Source organism: Rhipicephalus microplus, chromosome 8 (assembly GCF_043290135.1).
Source record: "Rhipicephalus microplus isolate Deutch F79 chromosome 8, USDA_Rmic, whole genome shotgun sequence".
NCBI classification, from domain to species: Eukaryota; Metazoa; Arthropoda; class Arachnida; order Ixodida; family Ixodidae; genus Rhipicephalus; species Rhipicephalus microplus.
The window spans coordinates 13,610,673-13,638,586 of NC_134707.1; the positions used below are offsets into that span (position 1 = coordinate 13,610,673).

A 27,914-nucleotide genomic window follows, 5' to 3' on the forward strand; every position below is an offset into this window, starting at 1 on the left:
GTTCCAGAACTTTATCCAGAGTGGTCATCGCGAGTGAAGAAGACGAAAGCAGTCCTCATCTTTTTGTAGGTAGCGGACTTGGATCGGCGGTTACGCACTAATAGTGCTAGGATTACTGAGACCTGCGACTTTGAGTGAGCATGCTCTCCTCTCTCTTTCTCTCTTTCTCCAACTTTCAAACTCCTTCAACTCTGTCCCCCGCGTAGGATAGCATACCAGTCGTTCTAGACTGGTTAACATCACTGCCTTTCCTTTCTCCCCTGTCCCCATTCCATTCATTCCTTCCTTAGAACACCTTGCACACACCTTACACACGAGATACGCGCATAGAGAAGGTAGCTGTGCCTCGCGTTTTTTTTTTACCGGCCTTCGTGACTCGCCCACTCTATTTGCCTTTTCACGACGAATGAGAATCTTTTAGGAGGCTCTGGCTTGCCACGATTCAGTGAAGTACTAGCGGCAATATCAGGACAAAAAAACAGACTTTCGAGAATGTGCGTGGCCAGCTCTCAATATTGAGTTGGTGCTTCGTCGTGTGTGACAGAGAAAAACTCACATCGGGCCTGTTACTTCTTACTGCTAAGAAAAAATCTAATGCAGTAAAAAAATTGAACGGAAGTATTCGCTCGAAATCTGCCGCAGCAGTCAGTGCTTACGTTGTAGATACGGTGGCCCCATTCGTAGTGAACAAAATGCGAAAATGCGTTACACAAATGTGACTGCACCTTTACCATATGATCTATGCAGTCAGAATTGACGCAATGTTCTTCACTTTGGCGTGCCTCATATTTGCATTGTGTGCTTCGTTCGTAAAATTACATGGCTAAGATAGTGTTCAGGCCTTCATTGATACAGCAATGGAGGTATCTTGTGCGTATGCTTCAGTAGGCTTTGCAAAGTTCTTCTCCGCTGTTGCACTTTTGGTTAATTATGCACTAATAGAGACAACATAGAGGGCCTCCATCTTGTTAAATATACATATGAATCCAAATATGAGAAATTTTGTATATCACTCGTACATACTCTGCAACATTTGTACCCCTCTCAAATTACTAGCGTTATACCCGAGCAGCGCACAAAGTGGAACTGTTAAGCTAGAGCTGTCAATTTTTTTGTAAATCTTGACAAGATCAAATCGGTTAACGCACACACGTTCAAGCAATTTTCCACTCCGTTCAAGCAATTTTCTTCTACCAACAACCATGTCGTTTATAATATGCTCCAAGTGGTGTGCTTTTAGGAAAAGGCTGCTTTGCCAGGAGCAACTAACTAAGCAACCACGAAAGTAAATATGTTTCATTGAGGCGAAACGAGGAGATAACTGTGCATGTTTTGTATCACTTCCATTGCAGTCAGAGCAGACCAATAAGCAATCGTTATTGTGAGGCTCTTGCGTAATCTTTAAACAAGCCATAAAAGTATTCGGTACACGACCACTTGTCAGTAAGCTAAGGGAGCGCCCAATAGTGCTCTATAAAATACTCAATAGTGTGCAGTAACGCTCATAAAATCGAATCAGCGCTCAATAGCACTAGACAATGATAAGCAAGTTAGTGCTTAGTTTTTCCAAACAATGCTTTCTAAGTTTGTGGTGAAGAGTGGAAAATAACGCGCAATAAGTTAACGCTGTGTGATTCTCAGTAACGTTTGATAATTTATTTACATACGTATCACCGCATATAGTCAACCATCGTTCCATGTGACGTCACCTCACTCATCATGCCATATATTTGTTATTGCAAAGTTAATACCTTCGTTGCCAGTGATGTATATTTTTGATGTCATGCCTCCTGCGTTGGTGAGCAAACGCCATAGTTTTCCGTGCTGTTGTCATTTTTACCTACGACATTTTGTTGCCAGGGTATCACTCTGTTGTCTTCATTGTATATCTACTTTACCTTGGTTCAGAAACATACACACCACACACAACCAAAAATGGCATTCAATTCTGGAGTTTGATGGACAAACGCATTGTTACATACTTAGCAACATTGAATTTTCGGACCTTTTATTACCAGGTAGAAACAGGCACATGCAGGTAAATGTATTTACTTATTGTTATGATGAAAGAAGTGCTTACGTTGTGCTACAAAAGGCTGAGCATAAATTTTGAGTTGTTTGCTAGTACATTATATCAATAACTTTGTGTATACCACTCTTTTCAGGTGGTGTGTTAAGAACTAGACTTTCTATTGAAGCCTATACATTAGTAGACGTTGCACTTGAACGCCATATACCTGCACCGCAGGGGACTGCACTGCAGCTTGGCGGTGAATAAATATGAGGACTTTGCAGAACGCATGCGCCATTCATCTGCGCTTATCTCTCATTTCTGGGGACAAGAAGCGGAATCTTTCTTATCGGTCAGAACAGGGGTCAGATAGGAAATGTACAAGTGCCTTCTAAGTACGATTACACAGAGGGCTTGGCTTTCTCACCATCGAAGTTTTATAGATTGTTAAATCAGGCCCCCCTGATGCGTATTCACACTACGATACCGCGGTGTCACTGGATATTTGGCACTCAGAAAGCAGTAGCGTCTTACAGGGTAAAGAGCTTCACTCTATAACTTCATGTCAGTGATTATATGCTGTCGTTTTGTGAAGCGGGATGCTCTAAGTAAGCCACGAAGATATAATTGAAGAAGTACAATTGTGAACTTGTCACCTGAAACACTCAGAGAGTTACGCCTATAAGAAATATTTCAGCCAAGCAATTGCTCTTAGTGTAATTTTTGGCTGAGATCCCATTCTAAGCATTCTTTTCACACTGTTTTCACAACTACTCTGATACGACGACTTCTTCTTGCGTTTTGCGAATAGCGCGGTTACTTTGTTTATGTCGTAGTTTTTATGTATTGCATTGCTTCTGTGTATATTGCATTTCCAAGTGATAAACCAGCGGTTGTTAGGTTCAGCGTTTTCATCCATCGTTTCCTTGTCCAACGGTGTTGCTTCACGCCTTATTCCTTTCTAAAAAGGTGCCTCTTCACCACGTTACTCATCGCTAAGATTCTGAGACACGCTGTAACAAGGCCCTAAGGGTTAATTTCGGCTGCCTGGCGTTTTAAAGGAACACTAAATGAAACAGTGCGTTGTTTACACCTGTACCCTGAAACTCTAATGTCGGTAGTTTTACCATCGTAACCTCCTTATTAGAGAAGAAAATCGAGGGACTCTCACCTTTATGTTTCGCGCCGACGTCGTCGCACACAATGTCACCACTTTCAATATGTATTTTTTGTGTGTTTTCGCCAAATTAGCTGGATGAAATATTGTGAACATTTATACGTTTGGTATACATGGTTCCCATAGGTGACAATGTACTTGACTTTTAGTGATTAGAAATCACGTAGTACCTAGTAAACGCCGCTAAAATCTTGACAATATGACAATTTGGTGTTTGGTGCGGTAATGTCAAGGTGGTGCCTCAACCCGCGATTGCTTTTTAGGCCTTTTTTCGCTTGCAAAGCATCGTCTCGTGTTAAAAAGGGGCGTTTTCGGGACTGCGGAATTGTATTTCACTTATGCGCAAAAAAATATTACTCTCTTTAGTGGCTCCTGCGGCCAACAGCCTAGATGTCCCATAAAATACAAAAATTGGCATTGGGCGTCCGTTCAAGTTATGCGAAAAATAATCATACCGTAGGGGCGTCGCCCATGGACTAAAGTTTTGACGTCAGAATGAGCTCGACGTCAAGTCACTAAGCTACACGTTACGTGAGATCACGTGATGACGTCATCTAATGGCATCGTTGCCTTGTCGAAGGTGAGCTGACTATGAAGGCCGTGCAAAACCTGCTGAAGCAGAGACAGTTTTTGCAGGGGGCGGGTAAGGATCAATGCATCGAGTGAAAAAAAAAGTGGCGTAGACTTAGGTGAATTCGTAAGACGCACTGTTAGTATTTAACGTTTATGTAATCTGCGTAACCGATTTGTTTCCTTATTTAAACAGTGTCAAAATGTGGTTTCCTGGCCAGCAATCGAAACCGTGTCATCAGACTCACTGGGGTTGCACTTTAACTACTAATCTACAACAGCTGGGCAAGGGGTGCGTTCAAACGGTATTGCATCTTATTATGGTTTGATATGGAATGGCATGGCATGGCGTGGCGTGGCGTGGCGTAGCGTGGCTTGAAGTTGTACGATGTAGTGTAGTATAATTTCGTAGGGTGTTTTACGGAATTTTATGGTATGGTACGGCATGCTATACTATGGTACGCTATGCTAGAAAAAACATGTACCTCCTCAAAATTCAGCCGCTTACAGATGCGGCCTGCTCCCACGACAGGCTACCGAAGCCGAGCACTCGGTCATCACAGGCCCTGTGGAAATGGTCTTGTTGGCCCTCTAGGACCTGACTGCAGAGCTTTCGCTGCCATCACTGTTCGTCTTGTGAACCATCAGCAGCTAACACCGAGAAGCACCAGCGCACTAGTTTTGAATTGAGCGAATGGCAACACTTTGTATTTATTTATTCAGTCATTTATTCATTTATGTGTATTTATTTATTTATTTATTTATCGCTTTATTTATTTATTTATTTATTTAGTTATTTAGTTATTTATTTATTTAGTTATTTATTTATTTATTTATTTATTTATTTATTTATTTATTTATTTATTTATTTATTTATTTATTTATTTATTCACTCCTTCATACATACATACTGCTGCACATCATGGGCTATTGAAAAAGTGGCGATAAAATCACATGTCGAGTGCAGACGAAATATCGCTCGTTGGCAAAGCGCGAAAAAACCAGGCGAAGCATTCTAATGCTCAGATGTTGCAGGAAAGTAGCTATAGTCGCACAAATAAGTTCGAAATGTAAGTATCAAGAGATTAAAATTACTTGAGGTACGAGTACACAAAGGCTCAGGAAACTGAAAGTACTGATTTAAGCAGGCACAGCATAGGGACTCGATCAAGGCATACGTAAGCTTTAGGCCTTTGTTTTGGTGACGTGTTAGAGTAGTCAGACTGAAATTAAAATAATTTTAAGAGGGTGAAAAGTTTCTAACGTAACGACGGTAGTTAAAACTAATAGCTTTCTTTTGAATGGAATCAATCTTGTCAAGATCGTTTTTCTAATGGATTCCAAACTATAGATGCATATAAAAAGACTGAGTGGATTAGTGTTTCACTTGTGAGAGGTTTGGTTTCTTAAGGGGCTATTAAAAGGGTGTGTTAGAGATAACTCAGTTGTTTTTACCATGTTTTTGAAATGTTTTCGCCTCCTGTTGCAGGAAGGTAATAAAATATGGTTAGAATGTGAACCTGTATACTTTCTTCAATAAATACTTTGTTTCTGGTGTAAGAATTACTTTTTGGTTAAGAAAAAGTGTTGGAACATTCTGTTAACTATAGCTTCTTGTAAGGTGATCGGCTGTTGAGCCTCATGACTTAAACACTAGAAACGCATTTTTAAAGTGTTTATTTTGTATTGTTCAAGAAAACAGCAATGTAAAATCACCATTATTTTTTGACAGGATAAATAAAATACGACCCATTTGCAGGTGCTTAGAAATTTTCAAATACTATGAAAATAGAACTTTTTATGGTTGCACTCAAAACAACACAACATATAAATGAGACATCACAGGTATGGGCTTCCGAAATTGCTTCCACCAACTCACTCTAGGCCTTAAATTCATTGTCGCACTCTTCAATAGCGACCTGTCAGTCTTGACAGGCACTGCGTCACTGGGGATTTCTCAGCGTTGAAGAGACATATTTCATGCTGTAAGCTCTGTTCAATATTTCCGCCGCTCAGCGTTCTCACGAAGTTTTTGGATGATCTTCACCAATGGCTTCTCCAAATTTTCAATCCTTTCTTCCAGCGCCTCGAAGAAAAAGAGATCAACACACGTTACAAGACCTTTTAAATGACGAATTCTAAAGACTTCTAATTAATCCCATGCGGCACTCTAACAGTGCGTCTTTCTGGGTTAGTGCGCGAAGCCTGAAGAGTGCACCAGCAGCACTAACAAACAGCCATGCTGAACTGAGAATCTACCAGAAATATTTCGCTAGCAAGTACCTAAACTGTCCTCGCACGTTGCGCAGACATAGAGCACACTACATCAGACGGATCTCGAATACGGAAACGTTTAGATTTAGAAAACAATTAGTACTTGTTTATTTCTGACATACATACACAATTGAAAATATTAAATATGTCCACGAGCTAAGGTAAAAGACAACTCTTATGTCTTCTTACGAGGCCTTCACCTTGGACTTGCACATTTGGGAGCCGGAGCGAAACCAGCGAATTCTTGTGAGTTATAAAAAAATAATTACACTGCTGATTATACAGCATGCAAACACGAATAAAAACAGTAAAAAAGCACTTTAACATGAAAGTTAAGGGACCAAACTTATAAAAACTGTAATAGTCTAAGTAAAATTCGTTGCCATAAACCATGTTCAATATCAAACACAAGGCAATAATCAGCATTTTAATAGACATCCTAAAAAAGCTATTGTGACTTTTAAAATCACACTGAAATGAGACATACATGAGTTTGTTTCATTGGCCAGTTTGATTAAGAATGCATAAAATACAATAAATACTTGATAATCTACAGTAAAATACAACATTACTCATATAGCGTTTGTGTCTACATAATCAAATAAGAATGGCAGATTGGGCGTAATGATTCAGAATATTTGAACTGATACGTGTGACGACGACCACGCACAAACAGAAAGTGTGCACACGCAGGCATTCTGTGTGTGTGTGTGTGTGTGTGTGTGTGTGTGTGTGTGTGTGTGTGTGTGTGCGTGTGCGTGTGCGTGTGCGTGCGTGTGCGTGCGTGCGTGTGTGTGTGTGTGTGTGTGTGTGTGTGTGTGTGTGTGTGTGTGTGTGTGTGTGTGTGTGTGTGTGTGTGTGTGTGTGTGTGTGTGTGTGTGTGTGTGTGTGTGTGTGTGTGTGTGTGTGTGTGTGTGTGTGTGTGTGTGTGTGTGTGTGTGTGTGTGTGATAGCTTCATCTGTAGTCGCCGTCACGCCGTAAACTTCAAATATCCGAACAATAATGCTTCAAGAACATCATGAGAACTCTGTGTTGCCAGTCAAGCGCCATGTTTTTGCCTGGGTGGTAAGCCTATAGAAATTTCTGAACAGGCAGCGAAAATCATTCCGCCATCATGAAGGCGCACATTCATCACGAAACAATGCGTAAATCTAGAAATATTATTATCGCATTTTTTTTTCTTACAGCACTTGTTGGTTATAGCTCCATTTCCATGGCTCTTTGATGTTGCCTTTCCTGTGTCGCAATTTTTTTGGTAATCTCTTCTCTCTCTCTCTCTCTCTCTCGCTTCGCAACATTTCTTTTTGACATCTTTTATTCCCCTCACCTTTTTCCCCAGCACAGGGTAGCCAGCTGGTCTAAGAACTGGCTAAGCCCCTGTCTTTCCACTTAAACTTTTCTCCTCCTCCTTCTTTCATGGCTTATGCACTGTACGAGTTAGGAAGGGTTATGAAGATAACGAATCGAGAAAAAAAAACTATGTGAAAGATTATCCGAAAGTTAAGAATTGACAAAGTTACCGCATATTTTTTTTCATATAGAAAACAAGCCCTGAGTAAAACAGCTTGATTACTTTCTACGTCATAATATAAGCTTAAATAGAGCTTTTCTAATTCTAGATCACCGTAGTTTCAAACTTACTTTGATGGCTCGCTTTAGTGCTTCTATTTCTTCAACCTTCTGACGTCTCTCACTTACGTCCTCAGCGTTCCCATAGTTCCCAAACGAAGGGTCTTTCGCTTTCACACATCTGAAACAACAAAGAATAACAAATAACTTAAATACATATTCATGAAATCATTTACTCCCGTTGTGGCGAGTCCTATTATATTCCTTCCTAAAAAAAGACATTTGGTCACATGTTTAGAAAATTGTCAACTTAGAACCGCTACCTCATAGCGCGTAAGTTGAAGCCTGTGCAACTGGCATTTTAGATAAGTTTTGATGCAGCTCAGTACATAAATATTCTCGAGTCGCGGAAGCTAAAAAAACGGTAGACTTTGTTCAATAGAAATGCAATGAGTTATTTCAACATCGGTCAGGATCAAAGATCGGCTTAAGAAACTGCTTTGTTGGGTGCGTTGGTTCATTGTGAAATAAATTTGCAAGAAAAGTTGTCTTCGGGCTTGTAGCCATGCAGTCATTGTCTTTTTTTGTCTCGTTCTCTTTTGCGCTCAAATTTATTTTACAAATACTGCTTGCATAACTAAATTATTAGCACAAGCTAAGGAATTCATTTAGAGCTGCCACTTTCAGTAATTATTAAAGTGCATAAGCGATAATCACATCGATGTATGTAGTGGTCCCTGTTTAGAAAGTTGAAAACATTTACAGGAATAACTATATGATATTTAAAAAAACACATGCTAACACATGTTCAGGGTGCCTTTCAAGGTAGTAGAATAATGACATGTTGCGATATAAGCCTCTACGTTTGATGTGCAAAATTGCAAACACAGCCGCTGGCGGGGAAATATTGATTTGCCAGTGAATACGTCTGTTAGCAACAAAGCCAAAATCTGAAGAAAACCAGTCAGGTCTGCTTATAAACTGTACTTATGATGAATAAAACTAATTGATTTATCGACCTCTGCGCGGGCATAGCCTCATATTATCAAGATTTATTTCACTTGCAAGAAATGCAAGGCAACTTGAGATGTTTTAAATATTGAAAGCCATTTTTACTTAAATATTAAAAGAGATGTACTATCTGGAGCCATACTATAGTCAAAGCGTGTGGAAGAGTTATTGAATGATCTCTTTGTAAAGAATTACATCATAAATTCTAAATCTCGATGAGAGCCGACAGATGAAAACAACGTATACTGTGGGACAATCATAAGATGAATTGATGAAGTGCCTCACCCCCATATTCGCAAACGCTCCTTGACTCGACTTTCACCCTTCACTTGACAGAGTTGATTACTGCGCCGCAGCTCGGCTCAAAAATGACGCTCCGCTACTCCAAAATGGCAGCAGATTATCGCTGACATTCAGTGACTTGCCGTGCCTAGAGATGGCGCTCCCGTCGGCTTTCCCAAGTGAAGGTGAAGCGTTGAGTAAAGGGACGTTCTAGAATGCGGGGGTCAGACTGGCTGGCCGACGTTTCGATAGGAGGACGTTTCCCTTTCAAAGGCGCCATGTCATCCTTGGCGTGTTAGTTTTAAAGGGGTTAGTGGTGACGTCATCACCAACCTCTTTAAAACTAACACTCCAAGGATGACACGGCACCTTTGAAAAAGATAGGTCCTCCTATCGAATCGTCGGCCAACCAGCCTGAGGCACTTCACCTGTTCATCCTATGATTATCCTACTATATAATAAATTTGAGTGTTTCGATAGTGAAGCTAGCATACCCATAGGGAAAGCCAGTGTGCAGGTTTTCTTTATAATGATCTTACTTCTTTCACCAAGTCATGCGATGGTGCTTTACTCACGTTAACGTCCGGTCTGATTTTTTCTTGTCGTCCTTTTTTGTACACTCCAGTAGGTGATTGCCATAGTGTTTATATTTCACTTCTTGCATGCACTCCGAGCACTTCGTAAGGCGCTCCTCGCATGCTTTCAAGTGCTCCTGCATCGCCATAGGAAAAGTGCGCACATTAATATGCACGGTTAAGAGACACGTACTACACCATCTCACTCTTTGTAGAAGTGTCGTCTTATGTAATGAATAGCAAAGAGAGTGAGGGAGAAATAGATGAAAAGAAGTAGAGGGAGATTAACTGGCTTTCTACACTGCACAGGGTCTGGAAATAGCGATCGGAAAAAGGACAGGGATAAATACACATAAAATAAAAACGAAGGATCTACAAATGCGCACACATGCAGCTTGTTCCAGGTATAGTAGTTGGGAGAGGCTGGTCGAATGTGAAAAATTCAGTAGCACCCATACGGCCTTCTTCTTTGACGTCAAGGCCTGTCCATGGCGCAGAATTTTCTCTTCTAAAAAAGTCTGGTCGTCCCTATTCATCGAGCGCATTGCGAAGCAACTGTCTCAGCGAGCAGGCTCAAAACTATCGAGAAAGTCAACGTATTTGATTGGGAACTTTAGGAGTCCGGCAAACTCACCTAAAGGGACACTGAAGAGAAAACAGTTTCTCCCGTGCTAGTAGTGGCTTACTCTGTCATGATACCAAGAACCTCAGCCAGTCACGGGAAGATGTGTGGTAAGCGAGAAAACTAGAAAACAACGAAAAGTGGGTGGCCAAGTCTCCTTGAAACTTTGTAACAGGTCCCCATGACGTCATGAATTTAGGTGACATCTACTATAGCACATGCAAGTCCTAATTGGTATATATGAAGCAGTCTGTCCTCTGCCGGGGCATAGACTTAACATTCCGTGTTTAAAGAAATTTTCTTGAGGCATTGTCGCAAACACAATAAGTAAACTTTATAATTATAATAGCAGGTATGGCGTGAAATTCAAAACTGAAACGGTGACCACGAGTTTCTCCTCAGCTAATGAACGTGTAATTGTCAATTTATTTACATTAGCATATTTAGGAGTACAATTTATCAATCTAAACCCATTATTTGTTCAACTTTACCGTCTCTTTATTGCCACTAATCTCTCATTGGTGTTCATGCCTTTCATAATCTTACACTCTCTACTTACAGCTGCAAAATCACAGTATATATTATAAGAAAGGGTCCAAGAAATAAACATACTTCCCTATGTAACAGGAACATGCGATGTCATTTTATAATTTTGTTTGTTCTTCACGTATTACGCATTTGAAATATGAGATTTCCAAATAAATGCGAGTCACTACGAATTCATCGGCAATGAACGGGCCTATCAAACTGCCCGCTCAGTCCACACAGAAGATCATAAACTACGACTACCACTTTCTAGGACAGATGCTGCACGAAAGCTCCGCAGGCTTGCTCGCCAGCAAACCACATCACAATGAAATGAGCCACACTTCAAGCATGCCCGACTGTACTCGCTTCACCCTACGCTAAGTCTTCAAGTCCCGTCGAGGCTTTGCCGAGCAGACCAGACCCTGTTATGTAGGCTGTGGTTGGGCGTTGCGTTTACCAACGCCTACGCTTTTCGCATTGGGATGGCTGACACCGCAGCATGTGGCCACTGTGGCAAAGAAGAAACGATCCAACATATTCTTTGTGACTGCCTAGAGTATACTAAACAACGACAATGCCTTCGCAAGGAACTCAGCGAATTAGATAGTCAACCTCTGCCGGTGCAAGGAATTCTACAATATCGACAAGATGCAACTTCACAGAAGAAGGCCCTGAAAGCGCTACTACACTTTTTTCCATCAACCGGCCTTACTGAACGGTTGTAGCTAGGACGCCCTTCCTGTGTGTGTTTTCGTTTTCACATGAGTGCGCGTGCGTTTTTTTTTCTCTCTATCTACCCCCTCTTTCTTGCCCCTATTTCCCCGCCCCCCGCGCTGGGTAGCAAACCAGATGCCAATATCTGGTTAACCTCCCAGCCTTTCCTTTCTGTCTCTCTCTCTCTACTCTCCAATAAATGTGGCATAGGCTACAGTTGACGAAGTTTTAGAATAAATTCTGTAACAGTACCTAAGGTGTTCAAACCTCAAGCTTTCTGTTGACATCGAATGAAAGAATTTAGCAAATTAAATTAATCTACACATTAGAAGACCAAGTGCTCGTTCTTACCAAATACTCTCCTTCATCCCATGTCTTTGCACATAATGGACATGTTTTCGATCCTGAAGCATCGCCTCTGTCGCTTTCCTTTCTCTGCTCATCACCAGAGGTGTCCATCGAAACCAAGGGTGTGCCGTCTTTTAGCTCCTAGAATCGAAGTACAGTTACACGTGGTCATGGCACGGTATAGAAAAAGGTGTGTGAGAGCTGTGTTCTAACAATGGTATTAACGTGAAACGAGCCTCCATGTGCTTTTTATGTCAATTACAGGAACTACAACGGAAATTTTCCACGAACGTCACCATCGTGTCCTTTTGTGTTGAGCCGAGATGCGACAAGATTTTATCTCTCCTAGACTGCGGTATGCTGCGGAGACTGGAAATATCTTGCCAGCGGGTGACAGCCACTGAGGTTATGTGCAATTTGAGGCATACTACATGCAACGCTCCTGCAGGTGCGCCAATTGCGTGCTACGATGTACAGCTTCTCGAGAAGGTCCAATGACACTGTTAACAAAACAAGGTTATAAGTGTCCTGCCACACTTTAAAAAGGGAACTTTTTGATTCTCAAGGTAAAACGTCAAATGTTCGCGAAAAAAAAACTTTCCCCCTCATCGCTTGTCACGCGCCGTTGGTTATCTCGCACGCACAACAACGCAGACAGTGCGCGAGATCACCGTGGTGAGTTTGCCCATTGATGGAGTTGAATACAAGCGTAGATAGACCAGTGTTTCTACTGGATGTGCCACAGCCAGCGTTGCACGTTACGTCAAGTGCTGGAGTTCCAACATTCTTGCATGGACTTGTGATTCTACCATACGCCGAAAAAGAGACATAGTATCAGGCGAGAAGTTCGCGTTGAACCTCCTAAGATAAGCCAGCTTCGCTGTTTATTAAGCTTTACACGGCTAGTGTAAACAAGTTCTGCGGAACGCTAGTTGAGAATCCCGGAAAAAAGGTGTCGCCAGTCATAACAGCCCTGCACAACGGCGCGAGCTAGCAATTACGTTTGAAATACTTCTGAAAATCGCTTACTCTTCTCTCTGTGATCTACGTCACCACTGAGCGCGATACGTCATAGGAAGGGCAGACACGGCCATTTACTGACTGAAACGTTCTCGTGCTGCATAGTTACCGTGCCTGCCATGGGGAGCCGGCAGGTGATGGCGCTGCAATCTGTGATGAGCTAGGATTACACTGAAAGTGGGCAAACGCGCTTAAAGAATGTATAAATGAATCTACAGAACGTTATGACACCCAGAAGTGCTTGCAGTTGGGCTAGCCGGCTTCTTTTTTCTTGCTTTTTTTTAAATAAACAGAAAAGCTATGGTCCCTTGTGCAGTATGGCAAAAAAAAAGCGAGGGAAGAGGAATTTTGTCAGTGCTAACATTTTACTCAATTATTGTAGCATAGCACACACGTTATGTAACAAATTCGTTTCTGCGCAAAGTGCCAAGCAACATGCTTCCACACATGAGAACAGCGTCAACACATTTTCATAAGAGATGACATCCGCTGGTAGGAGGGAAATAGATGTTCCGCTAATGCACCTATCTCAAAGTTTCTCGATATGAAAAGCATCCAATGATTCTCGTGTGGTAGTATATTTGCTTCTGACAAGAGTCGTAATTTTAATCAGCCATGAATTATGCTGATGTGCGCGGCAATGAGCTGCGAAATTCGCTCCCCTTTTGCTGTCTACAGATAGCTCACTTTCTCAGTTCTGTTCATTCACGAATCACAGTGGAAACACGTGTAGCACATTTTCCATATGGCTAGGAGGGCCTTTTGTAACACCTGCTCTTTTCACGTTCTCCTGGTTCTTCCAACTTTGTCATATGGCACGAAGTGACCTCTGTTTTTAAGGCGAAAGCCCCTAATGGCTGATACTCATGGCGTCTGATTGTCCATCCATCTGTGCCCGGAAATATTACCAGCTGAGGCCACTCTCCATCACAATCTCTAAGCATTTACGAAATGACACGGTGGCGCATAGGTAATGTTACAAGACCATATTCTCAAGTGTGTTCGGCGAAAGCCTGTGTCTGTTCCACTTGGTGTGTCACGCAAAAACAAAATAACAACATGGAATGTTCCTTCTAAGGATCATAGGCTTTCGCCAAACACACTTTGCTGAAATTTAAATGCACTATGTTTAGTTGTTTTTTTTTTCGATCAACGCAAGACGGTCATGACGTGTGCTGACGGTAGTTTTTTTTCCACTAGTCCCTCGCACTCCCCTTTAACACCTCATTTTCTCCCCATGCAGCTTTCAGCAAGCTCGTCGAGATCAAAACAGAAAAAAATTGCTCAAAGCAGGTCCCTTGTACTTGGGCGGTTCAAAAAGTTTTTTAGACATTTGATTCCTGAGGTGATAAATTCTCATAGCACGATACACCTGCGATTAACAGGAAAGGTGTTGCTGGGCCCCGTAAAAAGGAATATACAGCCACCCGGAACACACCATGTCGGGCTGTTCAGTTGTTCGATTGTCCTTATGGCTCTGGGTTGACGGAGGGTGATCATCAACCAGCTTTTCGGCGTTCTCCTGGAAAAAAAATAGAAATTATTCAGCCAGTTGAATAAGAGGCCTCTTTGGCTGGCATCCGGCTGATGCACTTTTTTTCGGCTATAAGAAAAGAGGCAATGGACACACTGGACAAAGCCCGCAGACCAAACCTTGCCAGTTTGCTGAAAAAGCTTCTTCTTTGAGTGTGATGGGGATCACACATGCGGAGTGAAGCAAAACCACAATGATGACAGGAATACCTGGATTACTAAAAGAACCAGGCAAGGTTGAGGACGATCCTCGTAAATTTATCAGCCGCGGATTAAGTGTACAGGAGGAATTACTTCGAATGAAGACTTTATAGCAAAGAAGTTCTTCTGTCAAAGGTGGAGCCCGCAGTCCAGATGCCCTGTGGCCTTTGCCATCTTGCGAGCTGTGTTTTCAGTTCAGCTGTTCCTCACGATTCTAGCAGGACAGCGCAGCCTTCCAATGTTCTGGAGTTGGTGTGCTGTTTCATTGCACAGCTTTTGAGTTTCGACAGACAACTGCCTTAACTCACTTGGTAGAGCACTGGGCACGTTATCTGAATGCTGCAGGTTCTGCCTCTTGTTGCCGCAAATTGTATTTTTGTTCATTTTATTCTCATCGCATTTTATTATAGTCACTGCAGATAATGTCCACTGTATTTTTCTAGGCTAGAATATTTCTTGAAAAGAGAGCGTTCAAATTCATCTTATCTTGCTCTCTGAAGAAAGTCATATAAATAGTGATTTGGTTGTCGCCGGAAAGGGCATCATAAACGCTTTTTTTAAATCTATATATATATATATATATATATATATATATATATATATATATATATATATATATATATATATATATATATATATATATATATATATATATATATATATATATGAATCCTGTACAGTGGCTAGAAAGGCAGATTGCGCGACTGAGATCACTATATAGTTCAATTTTTACGTAGAGTACTCATGGATTGAAACAAGACATCAAGTTTCGCGGCGCAACGACTGGTATGCCCAATACGTGGAGATAAACACGACATGTCGTGACGAATCTGGTCTCTACAGATAATGTTAGCTCTGATCTACGCGATCGAGTTTAAATGATGCCAATATGACCTGAACAGAAGATTGCTGGAACTAAAGTATGGGCTTTACTTAGCTCGGCATCGTCCTCGTACAATCCGTGAGTACTATACTTATCGACATAACTATAATATAGTTATGAGTAATACCATAGGTACTCCAGATTGACTTTTGACCAGCAGGTGTTTATAATAGCAGGCATGCAACGCGCGTGTCCTTACATTTTGCCCCAATATGTAGTCGAACCCGTAACCTCAAAATTACTTTCGCTGTCTTTATTCACATATCTTTATCACAGATGGTTTCGTAATGCCAGAAGGCTAGGAATGGGGTGTCGCTGAACAAAGCATTTAATGCAAACTTGGAAATTAATTGAGAAGCTTGACATACAGAAAACACGATAGCGATGCATAGTGGGCAAAGCGATGGGAAAATTATAGTTCGTGGCATAGTCACTTTCAGGTATCATAATCTTGTAGCGTGGAACAGTAATTTCCAACAATTTTGCGCTGTGACTCGACATTCGAGGTATCGAACCTAAGAAGGCGTTTAACGCACGCAATTCTCAAAGATACTCACCAAATGTTCGCTTGCTCGCACTTGCTCTTCATTGGCCGCAAAATGTTCCTGCAGGTGCTTCTGTAAACAAATACAATGCCAAGTTATATGTGTAATGCATGGTATTCTTAATATGCGCCATTGTGCACTCGTTTTTAAATGCGAATAATTTATTGGTGATCAAGAAAACTTAATCCGTTTCTATGTCTGTCTATTTGTCTATGCGGCTATAACGCGGTGTTCTCGTCATGGTTTTCTTAGCATAAGGTCTCACAGCATTGGCATAAGAGAATCCAAACGAAGCCTGTCCTGGCATTGTCCCATGTGAAATCCGGCACCCAAAATACTTGTCTGTGCTTTCTTTACCAGCCGACTTGGCTATGTACGTGTCTTCTTTTCTGTCCTTTCCTTTTTTTTTGTGAAGTTGCGATTAACCATGCCTTTATCAGAGTTGCCCTGGAAAATATGTTTATTAGAGGGCTTCTCGCCCATCTCGGCTGCTTCGGAAAAAGGTATGTGCCCGATGCTATCAGTATTCGGCGTGCTCGTAAACAGCAGCTTCGCATGTCGCACTTTGGCTGCTCCAGCCGCGGGTCCCTTGTGCGAAGTTCGTTGCATCTGCACCAGGCGCGGGGCGAGTTTGGACTGGTGGCACCTCTGCCGGTTGCAACGGAGAACTAATGGCACGTGGGTGCCGGAACGGGCGCACTCAATTGCAGCGAGGGCACGCGGGTGGATGTAGCTTTTGATTCACTGTGTGGCTGTTGTTTGTGCCTTGGGCTGCTGAAATGTAGGTGAAGTGTATGAAGAGAGAATATTGCATTATCTGTTAAAATTTTAGGGTCGGCGAAGCAAAGAAAAAACAGAAGAAAACGGGAGCGGAGAACAACTACAACGAAAGAACAAGTGCAGTTGGTGAAGAATCGAGTAAAGAAAGACGAAGAGGGAATGTGATATGTACGTTTTTTTTGTATACGAAGTTTATAAAAAAAAGGACTGTCTAGGGGGAACATGTTAACGTGTAGACACAATAACAAAGTATTAGGAAGAATTCGGCATATCCCACGTGTATTGTGGAGCAGAATTATGTGAAACAGTGAGCAAGTCTATGGTACATTTTTTTCAGCTTAGTGTCAAGCGTAACGAAGTGTATCAATATGTTCTTGTGAATGGAGTTGTGTGGACATACTGTAATGGACTGGTTGTTGTGTGTACATACTGTAGTAGGCTGGCCAGCCATGCCCACTACACTGATGCTTCAAGAGTAACTTATGATCTGACATAATGTCAGGAGGCGACGTCATTTTTATTCAAGGAAAGCGGATTCTGTGTAGTGATCCATATTTTGCGCGCGATGCTGTGAACATCATACGTAGCATTCATCACAGTGTTGCTCCTTGGTCGAACGATGCCTGATAACAGCCTGCTGAGTCATAGAAGCACGGGTATGTAATGTTTATCTGACAGTTTTAAAAGTGCAGCTAATACGCACTGCAAATAAAATTGGCATTTCACCAACATGACGTCTGGGTCACAGGATTAGGTGCACACAAATCATGTTCATTACCTTGTCACAAAAATAGAAAGCCAGCACTGCAACCACTAACATGTTTTAGCGCTTAAGGTCTTCTCGAAAGGAGCTTGAAGACGTGGCTTAGCTCCTTTGTAGAATAACTTATTGTCACTAAGAATACCTGGGCTTGGTTTCTTCTGTTATCCTCATTTCTAATCTTTGCATATGCGTCAGGTCATCACCACTGATGCCACATTTTGTTGACGCGCGCCCATTGAAGTCACCAATGTATGTTACCTCTTCTGGGTAGGTATTGTTACAAAAATATGTTACGTAAAATGAGACGAGACGTGAATATTTGCGAGAGTATTGACACCGATCGAGACGGAGCACAGCACGCGCTGCGGCTGCGGACAAGCCAGTCCTCTTCGTCGTCTTCTGTGCGCAGAATAGTTCACCCTTCATGCGCTAACTACGTATAAATATTAACTGCGAATCACATTTGGCTCATACGCGCATCTCGAGGCCCGTGTATATGCCACATGTGGCTGTATAGGAAGCGGTTTCATCACATATATACGCCAGGACTTTCGTGCTACTCATGTCGCAACCAGGTAGTCATGTTTGTCATAATCTCGTAACCACCTGTGCTGATAGTAGTTAAAACTTATGAGCTTAAGAAAGTTACAACCAGAGCACCTGTATTGACTCTGGTGTGTAGATAGATAGACACGCAGATAGGAACACTCGAAGTGTCTCTGGTGCGCAAAGAAATGCTTGGCATTTCAAAGAGAAACGTAAATGGTGCTATTACATCACGTCTGGTAGCATTGAGCTTCATGTGTATAGGTGCACTCGTAGTCACCTTCATATTGATACACAACACTCGAAAAAAAACACACACACAACTCGAAAAAAAGGTTCAGCTCATCGACATTCCCACTAAACCTTTTTTTTTCGAGTTGGCCTCGACCTGCTTGGCTCATTTCTGATCTCCAGCTCAGGCAACAAATTGATTGCTGTCGCCACTGACTATACGACACGGTACGCTATCACATGAGCACTTCCGACGAGTTGCGCAACCAATGTGGCGGACTTTCTGGTATATGATAATATTTTAGTACACGGAGCTCCACGCCAACTTCTCACTGACTGGGGCCGGGCCTTCCTATCAGCTGTCGTTGATGGAATCCTGCGCTCTTGCTCTGCCAAGCACAAGTTTGCCACTTCATACCATTCGCAAACGAACGGTCTTACGGAGCACCTCAACCGCACCATAACCGACATGCTTTCTAAATACGTAGCGGCCGACCACCAGGACTGGGACGTTCATTTGCCATTTGTGACTTTCGCATATAATTCTTCACGTCACGACACCGCCGGCTATTCGCCATTCTATCTTCTATATGGCCTAGAGCCCGCCCTACCCTTTGACACCTTGCTGCCCTCGGTCCCTGAGTATCCCGGCGAAGCCATCGCGCGAGCCGACCACGCACGCCAACTCCCGCAGCCGTCTGCAAGCTTCACATGAGCACCAAAGACAGCTCTACGATTCCCATCATCGAAACGAGCACTTTTCACCGGGTTCTCTTGTCCTCCTCTGGTCCCCCACTCGGCGTGTAGGTCTTTCTGAAAAACAGCTTTCACGCTACACTCGACCATACCGCGTCGTTCGCCAGGTGACTGACGTTACATACGAGATCGTCACAACCGATCCAACGTCATCATCTTCAGCTTCGAGCGACATCGTGAACATAGCTCGACTCAAGCCTTATCGCCCTCCTTCTACCGTATCCGAGTAGCTCAAGCACCGAGACGGTGCTTCTACCGCCGGGGGGGTTATCATACACAACAGCCGGCACAGCATTGCTGCATGAAAGAGAAAGACGACGTCAGTTGCTGGTTGTTGATGAACTGTCGCCATCTTGTTCACCGAGCGCGGTCCATCGTATATAATTCAAAAAATAAGTTACTCGTAACAATATTCTGTGATTTCACACGCGTAGCCTGCCTGCTACGTGCAAGCGGGAACCCTTTCGTACAGAAATGCACAACATCCTGTGCTTCAGCTAGTCAAGTCTTGAAAGCTGCAGCGCAATATACCTGGCATCGCCACGGGCACATTCACACTTTCAGGACTCGCCAGCAGAATATAACAGCAAGTTCTGCCGTTCAAATCCAAATATTTTTACTTTATTTTACAGCATTTCGCCAGTCGGGGCTGGTCTCATTTGCAGTCCCGACAGGGAGAAGGCATCATTCCCTTTCTGGTCCGCTTCCTTCTTTCTTCTTTCTCATTCTTCTTTCTGGTCCTTGGATTACCAATGACCTTAGCTGGACTAAACATATTGACTCCGTAATTACAAACGCTAACCGAAAACTATTCTGCCTTCGAAGAGCTTTAAAACATTCTAATTCCACGGTGCGTACTCTAGCGTACAGGACTATCATTCGCCCAGTGTTAGAATATGGAGTGATTGTTTGGGACCCCTTCACTAAAGCTAGCATAACTAAATTGAAAAACGTGCAGAAAAAGGCCGTCCGCTTTATCTTTAATAGCTCTGGACGCACCTCTATAACTGAACTCCTACATCGTGCCAATGAGCCTTCAGTTACCGAAAGAAATCGTTTAATACGCCTACAATTTCTTTACCAAATAATTAAAGGGCATTACAAGCTTGATGTTTCTAATATCATTTCCTTTTCTTCTGGGTACGCCACCCGCCAAAGGCATCAACATACAATAACCCCTTTCCGGTCCCGAAATAACTGCTTCAAATATTCCTTTTTTCCTCGTACAGTAACTCAGTGGAATGGACTAACTAATAACCAAGTGATGGAGCCATCCTTAAAGTTGTTTGCAGCAAATTTGACCTGATTGTTCACATCATGCCGTTCTATTTTTTGTTTGTTTGTTTGGGTATGCATTCTTGAGTGCCAACATTGTGAAAATTATATCTGTAACCACCCTGCTAAAATCTCTGTAATAGGGATTGCAGTATGAATAAATAAATAAATAAAATAAGTAAACGAACGCCTAAAACTACAGCACAACGCAAAGAAGCTAAGTCGATGTTAATTCCGATGGAGCTCGTCTACGTGAAGACACGGTAGGGACACGTGTCATTCTTTCTAGATGACGTGGTGACCAATAAACGCTGCCATGATCGTAAACGACTTGCGCGGAAGTCTCCCAAAAGCCTGGTGGGAGGTCCTAATATCTGAACACTAGTCCGACATTTGTACGCTTCGTGCATTTTTTTGTCAAAAAACGCTGTTACAGCCCCTTTTCTTTGCCTTGGTGACAAATGCAGCAGCGTATAGCTTAGGCTTGTTCCAAACGAAACACCGCTGCTACACTACGAATGCTATGCTTACAGTAGCAGAGTCTCCTTCGCGTCGTCTGCTTCACATGCCAGTGCCGCCCCTAGCGCCGCTCGTGGCGCTTTTCGGGAGGAGCGCAGCTGGCGCCGTACGACGGCCGCCCGGTGCCTTTAGTGACTTCGCGGAATCCTCGTGAACTAGATGACCACATGCGCGTGCACGTGTATATTAAAGGCTTATCTTGCTATCCTGAGGCAGAGTACTACGCATTAAACTGTGAGGTGCTTTCCGATGACGCGCGTTCCACTCAAAATCACGCGAGAATATCCTTGATCTTCTGTGTGGCGCAATATATAGGATATTGCTTTTTTCTACGTTTAGAGACACACTCAACGCGACTTGAAAACAACTAGACAGATGTTATGATTGATCAGACAGAATGCGCACACCTCCACTTTTTCATACCTTCATAGAGGGGTAGTCCCTTTTTTGGTCGCAACTAGGGCACTGAAGAACAAATGCTTCAAGGTCTGTGTTGCATCGTTTCTCTGAAGTGAGCACCTAAAGAATAAAAACGTCTAAAATCAACCATACTGTCAGCATTCTCATTTCATTGTATATTCCCTATACAGAAACATTGACCTTTGTCTGCATTCTCAGACTCAGCCACAGCAACCCATTGGCAGTGCATACGCAAGAAAACTGAAAGATACGAAACATCGATTGACAAGCGCATTAATTTTGTTGTAGATTTTAGGAGGCTTTAGAGATCAGTGCACAATATGACGAAACATACGAACTCTACTGTTGTTTTGAGGCTCACTTCGAGCTCAATCCTACTTGTGAGCTGTACTCTTGAAAAAATTCATGACACCTCTCAAAGTAATTAGAACGTGGAAAATATACCATGTATTGAGAGTACTTATATTACAAAAAAAAATGGGACGTGAGGAAGCAGCGTGGTTCAGACTTGCGTGAGAAAATGCTCGACTTTTTAAGCACTTGACTTCAATGCCGCGTTTAATATTTCTCAGCTACATTTTCAAATGTGTTTGTTGCTTGTTACGTTAAAATGCGTAAGAATATAAATTTTTATTTGTCTGTTACGTATTTATGTACTTTGTAGTTTCCTCTGATATCGAGAAATTAGTTGCGGGTCACAGCACCTGTCCGTGCGTTGCACCTTTTTTTAGGACTGATCTCCTGTCTAGCTAAAAAGTTAGCATATTTCACTCGTACATAGCAAACAAATGGCACTCGGGGCATCTCTAGCTTCTTGTGTGTGTGTGTGTGTTTGTGTGTGTGTGTGTGTGTGTGTGTGTGTGTGTGTGTGTGTGTGTGTGTGTGTATGTGTGTGTGTGTGTGTGTTCGTATAACCGTAGGATAGTTAGTTTCGTATTTCGTATAGCATTCACCCTATACATGAACAATTTTGCCAATAAGTAAACTCAAATCCTATGTTGATTCAATCAGAGAAAAAAATTAAGACCTATAAATTGATATAGAAAAGATGCAATGCCAACTCTTGGAAGCATCTTTTCTGTTTAGGCCTACTTGCAGCACACGTTTTCATAAGCCTATTGAGTAAACTTGTGTTACGTTTTTTGGATTACATGTCTGCATAATTTATCTCTTGTTACATGCTTTTCTGTCATTCTTGTACACGAAACAGTAGTCGATTTTACAATTTTTGAAAGCACAAGGCACTTCTCTTATTCATTTCTGTCACTTATGCAAGGGCAATTTTTAGACCTTAATAAACTGCGTGAGAAGATGGTTTGTTTCTTAGTATTGATATCGGTGCGATGTACTCCCGCGTTGGACCAAACGACGGTCCTAGTCAAACAAGCAAATGATCTAACTAGAGGAATAATTGACACCTCTGTTATTACCAAGCGTAACTGGGTTATCAAACCCTCGGTTACCTTGACACCAACACAGCTGTGTTTTCTTGACAGCTTTTCTCGATTTCGCCCTGTTAAATCAGTGTTTTTTTTTCTTAAAACAGTTCATGGATGTTACGTGATTTTTTGTGCGTGCTCACGTTATGTTGTATGCCGACTCATATAAACAAATTTTTTTCAATTCATTCTCAGTTGTAACTTGAAAGACAGCTTCCTAGATGAGAGCCCGAATAGATGAGAACAAATTGAATAAACTACGCATGCACTAAGCACCAGTGTATGTGTACTTTATTCTCTTCGTTCTCGTCGTTTCGAGTCCATACAAGAAGCATGGGAGCCAGAATTCAGAAGTCTGCATCGATGCCCTTGTAAATTGGAAGGCAGCGTTTGTCTCCGTTCCTTTCCTTATCTCTTTTTCATTGAATGCTCATTGTTGAATATGACTGAAGGGTTAAATATGCAGAATACTACTAGCGCGATTCGGTGACGTGTAAAAGCTTCGAACGCACAAGCTGGACAAAATGTCTCACCACAGAAACCACTCTCACGGTAACTGTTTGCATATAGGTTCTTTGTACTGCATAAGACTGCACATTCGCCCGCACATGAAGAAATTCCGGTCACAAATGTATCACGACGTTTTTCGCGATACCACGTCGTGGTTAGACATTCCGGACCAATTAACTTTCCGTTATGCTGAAGAACGTATGCACCTTCAAAACATTTTTGCCACCTCTTTAAGTGGTAAAAACTGTGTACGTGCGCAACGAATGCTATCTTCGCGTACCCTTTCTAAAACTTCCTATTCTGTTTCTGTTCTGTTCTGTTTTAACTGTTTTGCTGTGGAGAGGTTGAGGTGCCTATTGCCTCGGCTACTCCATACCACAAAGTTCTGCAGCGAAAAATGAAATAATAGTACTATTAATGTGGAGAGACCAAGGGCCGTGCGGGTTGTCGATGCGCAGTTAGCATCGTAGCATCAGTGCCTACCACGTGCATGCTACGCGAAACTTCTGCAATTATGATGCGCATGGCATGTTCTCTCGTGAATTTCATTAAACGGAGATTAACAAAATGTAACGGCACTGCGAATCTTCAGTAATTTTGATGATCTGAAACAGCACTGTTGTTTTGCTATCGCTACTTGCTGATCTAGTTCAGTCTGAAGTTTTTGCGGAAATTACTTTCGACGTTCCGCGTACAGTGTTTTGGGCTTCAACGTCCTACGAACTTGTTGGCTACATTGCTTTAAGATTATTCCATATCTGGCAAAACTCTATGTCATATAAGCTGTATGCAGGTAAACATAATTCCTAATTTTTTGAATTTATCAGTAAGGTACCTATGTTTCGAAGACCAAGGGAATGCCAAATTAATTGCGCTCCTGTTTCTTTCTATTATATTTTTTATTAAAAATGTTATTACTTGTTCAACAACAGATTTTGTAATCCCAATACAACTAATGCTTCATTAAGCTAAAATTCAGGCAATGAAATTATGTGGAATAGCTACTATGGGTACTTTAGCATGAGTTGTCGCTATTTTTTAAGTTAATCTAACAGTAACCCGGTAGAAAAGGTCTAAAAACGTGACAAAATTCAACAGGCTAAATCGATTTGTAGTAATGTGCGGGAAAGAATGTGAACAAGCGATGCATTAGCAAATGGACACAAGCTCTTGTGTTCGTTTGCCGCCGCTTCCTCATCTCTTCCTGTACTGTGCTACGAGCTATCTTACGGTAAACCAACAAGACAAATTTATGTTCCTATTCATTCGATCTATTTGAACTTACCGATTCTTTCCTTGTGACAGTCTGGTCACGTTCACAAATATACGTTGTGAAGGTTCCAAAACAGCCTTCACACATTTGGTGCCTGCATTCTAGATGGCACAACGTTTCTGGGACGAACTTGCAGTTCACGCAACGGTATATAGTGTTGCTGTTGCCCTGAAGTACCAGGCACGAAACAGGAATCTTGTCCTTGACTTTCACTCCTAGGTACCACCTGTGAATGCGAATGCATCATCTATTCTTCAAAACAATTCAAACAGCAGCAATTCTGACGTGGTTAAATTATCGAAAAACATGGAGGGTACCTGAGTTTCGCCTTTAAGAGCACAAAGCAATAGGATAATCGTGCACCGTTCTCATCGTGTAAGCTGCCCCGCCGTGGTGGTCTAGTGGCTAAAGTACTCGGCTGCTGACCCGCAGGTTGCGGGACAGAGTCCCGGCTGCGGCGGCTGCATTTCCGATGGAGGCGGAATCGTTTTAGGTTCGTGTGCTCAGATTTGGGTGCACGTTAAAGAACCCCAGGTGGTCGAAATTTTCAGAGCCCTTCACTACGGCGTCTCTCATAATCATATGGTAGTTTGTGACGTTAAACCCCACATATCAATCGTGTAATCATTCGATGGCTAAGTTTTCCTTCCCGGCGAACACCTCTACCGTGCCTTGAGGAAAGAAACATGAGTGCGCACAGCCCTCTTTACACTAACATTCAATCGTTACTACAAGTACTGTTTTGAAGTGATCCACTGTGCTATACCTTAATTGATCGAATTTACGAAATAGCCTAACACCCACTACGTGCCCTTAAAGAAATATGGGCTGCTGAACACTTTGTTAATGATGTTGCTCATGATCCACATTAGGTATACCTGAGCGGTTAGCAGTGATTTGAATTTAAATTCAACACGTCGTCACTCAAATCACATTCTGTGGAGCGTGGTGCAATTTTACCCTTCTACCAAGCAATATTGGATGTGTCAACTGGTCTCGTCATAGTACGTTATGCCAGTGCCATTTTTAAAAAGCAGCTATAAAGGAATTATGCGTGAAGTGTACGAATAAGTGCAACTTATGTCAGTGAGCTTTGCAGCTTGTTTTCTAGTGAATGAAAATATCTGTGAAGGTATTTCACATATTTTATTTCCGCCTAAATTAAGCAGGTCCCTCTATATTACACTTGACATGCTTTTGGGTGCACAAAAAATCCCCCTATCGCTTACCTCCAAGACATATACTTCCAAGGTGCATGAAAATCATCATTATCATCATCATAATTTCAATCACCATCATCATCATTATTATCATCATCAGCCTGACTACGTCCACTGCAGGACAAAGGCCTTTCCCATGTTCCGCCAGCCAACTCGGTCCTGTACTGGCTGCTGCCATTTTATACACACAAACTTCCTAATCTCATCTGTCCATCTAACTTTGTGTCTCCCCCTAAACCACTTTCCTTCTCTGGAAATCTAGCTAGTTACCCTCATAGACTAGCGGTTATCCTGTATACATGCTACATGCCAGGCCCATGTCCAAATACAACCTCTAAGAGCCTCGATAAGCAGTAAATGTATATTTGCATCTTCAAATAATTGTACAATTTTGGACGTTACTAAACAACAGAATGTTACTTCTTTAGTTTCAAGAATAACATCATATTTGGTAATGTTCTCCAAGAGGCCGTGAAAAAACAACTGTATTCAAGTTTTCGTAGCAAAGTTTGTCTAAGGCCACATATAATGAACGCTATGCCAGTTGGAATGCTCCTACTAATGAGTATGCACACAGTTTATGTTAAAGCTAATCTCTCTTTGGCATGGCAAAGCAAATCTCTCTTCGTGGTCAATGTTTATATCAATGGCTTCAAAGCTCAACAACTATTATGATCAAGCAGAGTTCCAGTTCGAATGGTATCCAATGTTTATGAAATGTACTGCTTTAGTACTCTGTTAGGAAGACATTGTTTTTCGAGGCATCTTTGTTTTTAACGTTTGTTGTTTGATTGTAATGGTGCCATTGGCTTTTTTGTTGCTTTATATATATTGCAAGCACGATTGAAAAAATTGAAATGCAAGGGAAAAAAAAGAGCAGTTAAGTGTTACCTATAGACAGACGGCCAACAAACTGAACTTTAGGTAAAATATGGCGCACATAGTAAAAGTGTGTTTCCTTATGGCCTGCTTGGTTAGAACACCATGTTATTATAAAGAAATTTCAAACAACAATTACAACCAATGGCGTATCCTTCGAATTTTTTAACGCTATCGCATTTAGATGTATCATAAAACATACATACTTGTCATACCAATGAATTGTTATGAAAACAGCATGAAACAAGAAGCGTAAATAAACAACATTACACCTAATGTCTTAATAAACTTTTAATATGGAATGAACCGTTTTACTTCTTTTTGAATTGTGCTCGAGTATGAGGATACCAGTGAATGAAATACGTTATTCTGAAGTTGAATCACCGAAAGTGACATATCCACCAGAGTTCGCATTTAATATCTGTAACTTTTTATTTTGGGTGTCGTGAATATTGAGATTCTGTCGGGTTATTCAAATTCATTGTAGAGATTCACACTTTTACTGCAAATAATCTAGTAAACGGGTTTTTTTTTTTCATAATTGCCAAAGTATCATGAAAAGCTTTCAGATCCTGCATGACAATACACACCTTCAAATTAAAGAAAAAATGTGCCATATAAATATTGAAGACGCATTAAAGCAGCGCCAGAAATGACGAATCAGGCTCAGAAGGCGAGCATATTATTATTCGAGTTCAAATAAAAAAGTATCAGATGTAACAATAATGCTTTCTTCAAAAACAGATAAAAAAAAATTCTCTCAAACCAGCTCCATTATCCTCTGCATGCAACACAATTTACCCCGAAAACATATGAGTTATCAACCAATGTACGAGCTAATAATCTCTCTCACATCAGGCACTGCGCAAAAATTTTGCGCAGAACTTTATATTCAAAACTAACCATATCATCGGCGTAACGATGGTTGATCGTAAGAAGGAAATCAGTAATCTTTCTTATTCACAAAATACGTAAGCAACCTACGTGCTTTGGGTGAAAACATATGTAAACGGCTTACGTAAAATTATGTCCATTCAAAGGAATAGTGCCCATTAGCTAGTGGGAGGCAATCGCCTAGACAATCCTGTGACTTCCAACAGCAACCAAAGAAATAACTACCCAGTCAACACAATGAAATACCAATAAGAACTTCGTGGACCAAAAATTAAAAGGAAGCAGTAAACGAACGAACCTGCCTTCCCTTTGAAGTAGCTCCATCGCCATATTGCGGTGCCTGGAAACGGGTGTGTGTACGCACACTATCATGAGTGAAGGAAACTCTGACCCAGTGCCGTGTGCAGAGCAATGATAACTATGTCCCTTTATTTTTCTTTGTTATCACGCTTTCCTTGTTCGTTTTATTTACTTTATCTTTCCTTCGGCCGACGCCTCATTTTAAGGCACGATAACTTGTGTGTGATTCATGACGTGGGCTGCAA

The 27,914-nt window shown here is 41.8% G+C and overlaps 1 protein-coding gene across 3 annotated transcripts; it reads right to left on the reverse strand.

The window, feature by feature from the left end:
* Positions 1 to 5,418: 5,418 nt before the first annotated feature.
* On the reverse strand, positions 5,419 to 27,825 carry LOC119164149 (uncharacterized). Of its 3 annotated transcripts, none has more exons than XM_037416261.2 (9): positions 27,668 to 27,825; positions 24,389 to 24,602; positions 21,158 to 21,253; positions 15,877 to 15,936; positions 14,141 to 14,224; positions 11,686 to 11,823; positions 9,471 to 9,607; positions 7,675 to 7,783; positions 5,419 to 5,844 (listed from the first exon to the last, which is right to left on the reverse strand). In XM_037416261.2, the coding sequence occupies exons 1-9, from the start codon at positions 27,739 to 27,741 to the stop codon at positions 5,755 to 5,757; spliced, it is 1,002 nt and encodes a 333-aa protein (XP_037272158.2). In that variant the 5' UTR covers positions 27,742 to 27,825; the 3' UTR covers positions 5,419 to 5,754. The 3 variants fall into 3 exon arrangements, with proteins under 3 accessions (XP_037272158.2, XP_037272159.2, XP_037272160.2); XM_037416262.2 differs by lacking the exon at positions 27,668 to 27,825 and adding an exon at positions 27,494 to 27,644; XM_037416263.2 differs by lacking the exon at positions 21,158 to 21,253.
* Positions 27,826 to 27,914: the final 89 nt, after the last annotated feature.

Bases quoted from the DNA above. Each gene is read 5' to 3' on its own strand.
- LOC119164149 (XM_037416261.2), bottom strand. From the start codon at position 27,741: ATGATAGTGTGCGTACACACACCCGTTTCCAGGCACCGCAATATGGCG. The intron at 9,608-11,685 runs GTAAGAACGAGC...ATGGCGATGCAG, and splicing joins GGGATGAAGGAGAGTATTTG to GAGCACTTGAAAGCATGCGA. The intron at 5,845-7,674 runs GTAAGTTTGAAA...TTTTTCTTCGAG, and splicing joins CACTAAAGCGAGCCATCAAA to GCGCTGGAAGAAAGGATTGA.